This window comes from Pygoscelis adeliae, unplaced genomic scaffold, assembly GCF_000699105.1.
Source record: "Pygoscelis adeliae isolate BGI_AS28 unplaced genomic scaffold, ASM69910v1 Scaffold57, whole genome shotgun sequence".
Lineage (NCBI taxonomy): Eukaryota > Metazoa > Chordata > Aves > Sphenisciformes > Spheniscidae > Pygoscelis > Pygoscelis adeliae.
The window spans coordinates 3,118,079-3,120,943 of record NW_008825615.1 but is presented as its reverse complement, the minus strand read 5'-3'; the positions used below and the strand labels follow the sequence as shown (position 1 = coordinate 3,120,943).

General features: G+C 39.9%; 1 protein-coding gene across 1 annotated transcript; it reads left to right on the top strand.

Annotated features, from left to right (window-relative positions):
* On the top strand, window positions 1-546 carry TPBG (trophoblast glycoprotein; the record flags this gene model as incomplete). The annotated part of the gene is made up of 1 exon (XM_009333225.1): window positions 1-546. A coding segment is annotated over one exon (546 nt), but the record flags the coding sequence as incomplete, so codon positions are not given.
* Window positions 547-2,865: the final 2,319 nt, after the last annotated feature.

The window sequence follows — 2,865 nt, the reverse complement described above, 5'->3', positions numbered from 1 at the left end:
AACAACTCCGTGGTGGGCCTACGAAACGTCTCCTTCCAGGGGCTGGGCCAGCTGCAGAGCCTCAACCTCAGCGACAACTCCCTGGGCGTGCTGAGGAACAGCACCCTGGCCCAGTTCCGTGGCCTGCCTGCCCTCCAGCGCATTGGCCTGGGCCGCAACGCCTGGGTCTGTGACTGCGCCATCGAGGACCTGGTGGCCTGGCTTAAGGAGAGCGACCAGGTGGAGGGCAAAGAAGCCCTGACCTGCGCCTACCCTGACAAGATGCTGGGCAAAGCCCTGCTGAAGATCAACGGCTCGGAACTGAACTGCTCCGTGCCCGTAGACCTGCCTTCCCAGCTACAGACTTCGTACGTCTTCCTAGGGATAGTCTTGGCTCTCATCGGGGCCATTTTCCTCCTTGTTTTGTACTTGAACCGAAAAGGAATCAAAAAGTGGATGCACAACATCAGAGATGCCTGTAGGGATCACATGGAGGGCTACCACTACAGATACGAGATCAATGCAGACCCCAGGTTAACAAACCTCAGCTCCAACTCGGATGTCTGACGAAGCGCTGCGGACACGGGGCAGCGCACAGTAGCTATGCATGAAAAGTAGACTTACGCTTTACCCTCGTGCTTGCTCCCCTCTCCCCGGAGAAATCTCAGACGTGCTTGTAACATGAGGGGGATATGCCTCCCTGTGACGTCAAGTTCAATTTTGTTTTGAGACGCTGAGCAGCTGCGCATGGTGTTGGGCTGTATGTAAGAAACAAGCTGCTACTTCTCTCCCTCCTTACCTGTCTGTACTTGTGGAGAATTTTTTGCAAGATCTCAAAAGAAAAAAAGGATTCTCTCTGATGCTCCAAAGCCACCAGAGTTTATAAAAAAAATTTACTGATGCAGACACCATTCAACAAAAGCTGCCTCAACTTTTTGGGAAAAAAATGTTACGTTCCTCTGTGCCAGTTTTGATCTTGTATATCTGAGTTGTGATGACAACGATTCCATTTCATAGACTACCTTGAGATTTAAAAAAACAAAGAAACTCCTTTTAACAACTCTTCTGTTACAAAGAAGGAAATCGAATAGTGAGCATGCACAAATACTTTATAGTTTTACATGTTAGGAAACTAACGATCTCAGTAAGTCTCTTACTATTTTGTAAAGTTATTTTTGATTGCAGTTTACATGAAAAGAGGTTTTTTTAATACAAACTGCATCTAAACTCCATCTGAACTATTAAATTCAATAAACAGTCTTACAAGAACTGTTGTGTTGAAGTTTGCTGTTCGATGAGAAATGTATGGACATCTAAGAATGTGGATAGCTTTATAGTCTCTGAAGTTAATAGCCCTGTAGTAGTAATCTGAGTAAAATTTTATACAAATGTGTAGCTTAGAGACAAATGTTTGACAATTTTGTGAAATATGCTAGGAGAATTACACTGATCAACGATGACAGCATTTTCACTTGGCACAAAACCCCCAGTCTGCTCTCTGAAAGCAACTGCAAAATGTCAAGACGGATGCTAGTGTCCACCTTGCTGGGAAGGTACAAGGTGGTGGAATTTACGTAAGGTCTTCTCTACCAAATTGAAAAAAAATAATTCAAATTAAGTTGTGGAGTTTGTAGGCTAAAGAAAATGTTACCTGAACGGAATTGTTTATTATAAAAAAACCCCATACTTTCATGTCCTGAACTAAATTAAATGCAGCTCAGTCGTGTACTCAGTGAGCTTCAGGCTTGTAAATCAGTGCAGCACTTACTAAATTAAGTGCTCACTGTTTCATTTTAAGCTCTCGGTACTCGTGAAGTTCTGTAGTAATCTACATCGAGTAACTTGATGGAACTTCACATTTATCTTAAAGCTTATAACAGGTGCATTTCAGTATTGTATGTTGGTCATGCTTATTACTTGCTTGGGAATGCATTTTCTTGTAAATAGATAAAGCATGCAAAGAAAAACTTCAAAAATGCATCACTTAATATGCAACTCTGATGACATATGAAAAGCAAGAATCTTCCAATAGCCACCAATAATTAATGCACTTTTTCTAATCCATTTGTAGATTCTTAATGAAAAAAATACACCAACTGTAGAAGTGTGATGTGAATGGGTATCTATCAGTATATCTGCGGAGCTTTTTCCATGGTCACTGTTACTTGAAGCTCTTGAGCATCTCTAAAATTTTATGAATTCCTGGCTAATTCCCTTTGCTTTCAAAAGTGACAGTTTTCTCATAGATGTACGCCTTTGGTAAGAGCTCATAAATATAAAATAGTCCTTAAAGTATCAGAAGAAATATAATCTATTTTGAGCATCAGTATTATTCAAATGCATTTTTCTCTCCTTGCAACTTCAGACAAAGCAAGCAGCACAAATTGGTTCAGACTAATTATCTGTTGATTTAAATTGGCTTTATTTAATAGCAGTGATTTTTTTTAATGTAGTTTTGTACATTTGCCCTCAAAAGTAAAAACAAGAATTGATATTAAGTACAATTAATGTTTTGATAAATCAGTATATTTTACAATTAATGTAAGTTAAGTGATAACCTATTTCTCCTGCTGTAATTTAAATGTATGAGCAATATCAGGTTAACAGCATATGAATTTAAGTTTGTGGATTCTTAAAAAGCAGACCGCTGGCCTGAATGTTAGCTGCCCATATTTTAAGAATAGTGTAAAAACCCCGGTGTGAATAACTATTACTGTGCAACTATGCAAGCCGTTCATACTTGGTATACATACGATAGTTTATGTACGAAGCTAGAATTTACAATAGCTATGCAGTGTGCTGTGTTGTGTTGGTCGTTTCGGAGATTATCAACTTACACTTATTTGTACAGTGCCAAGAGGGGTAGAGCGTCATCCTTGCTTAAGA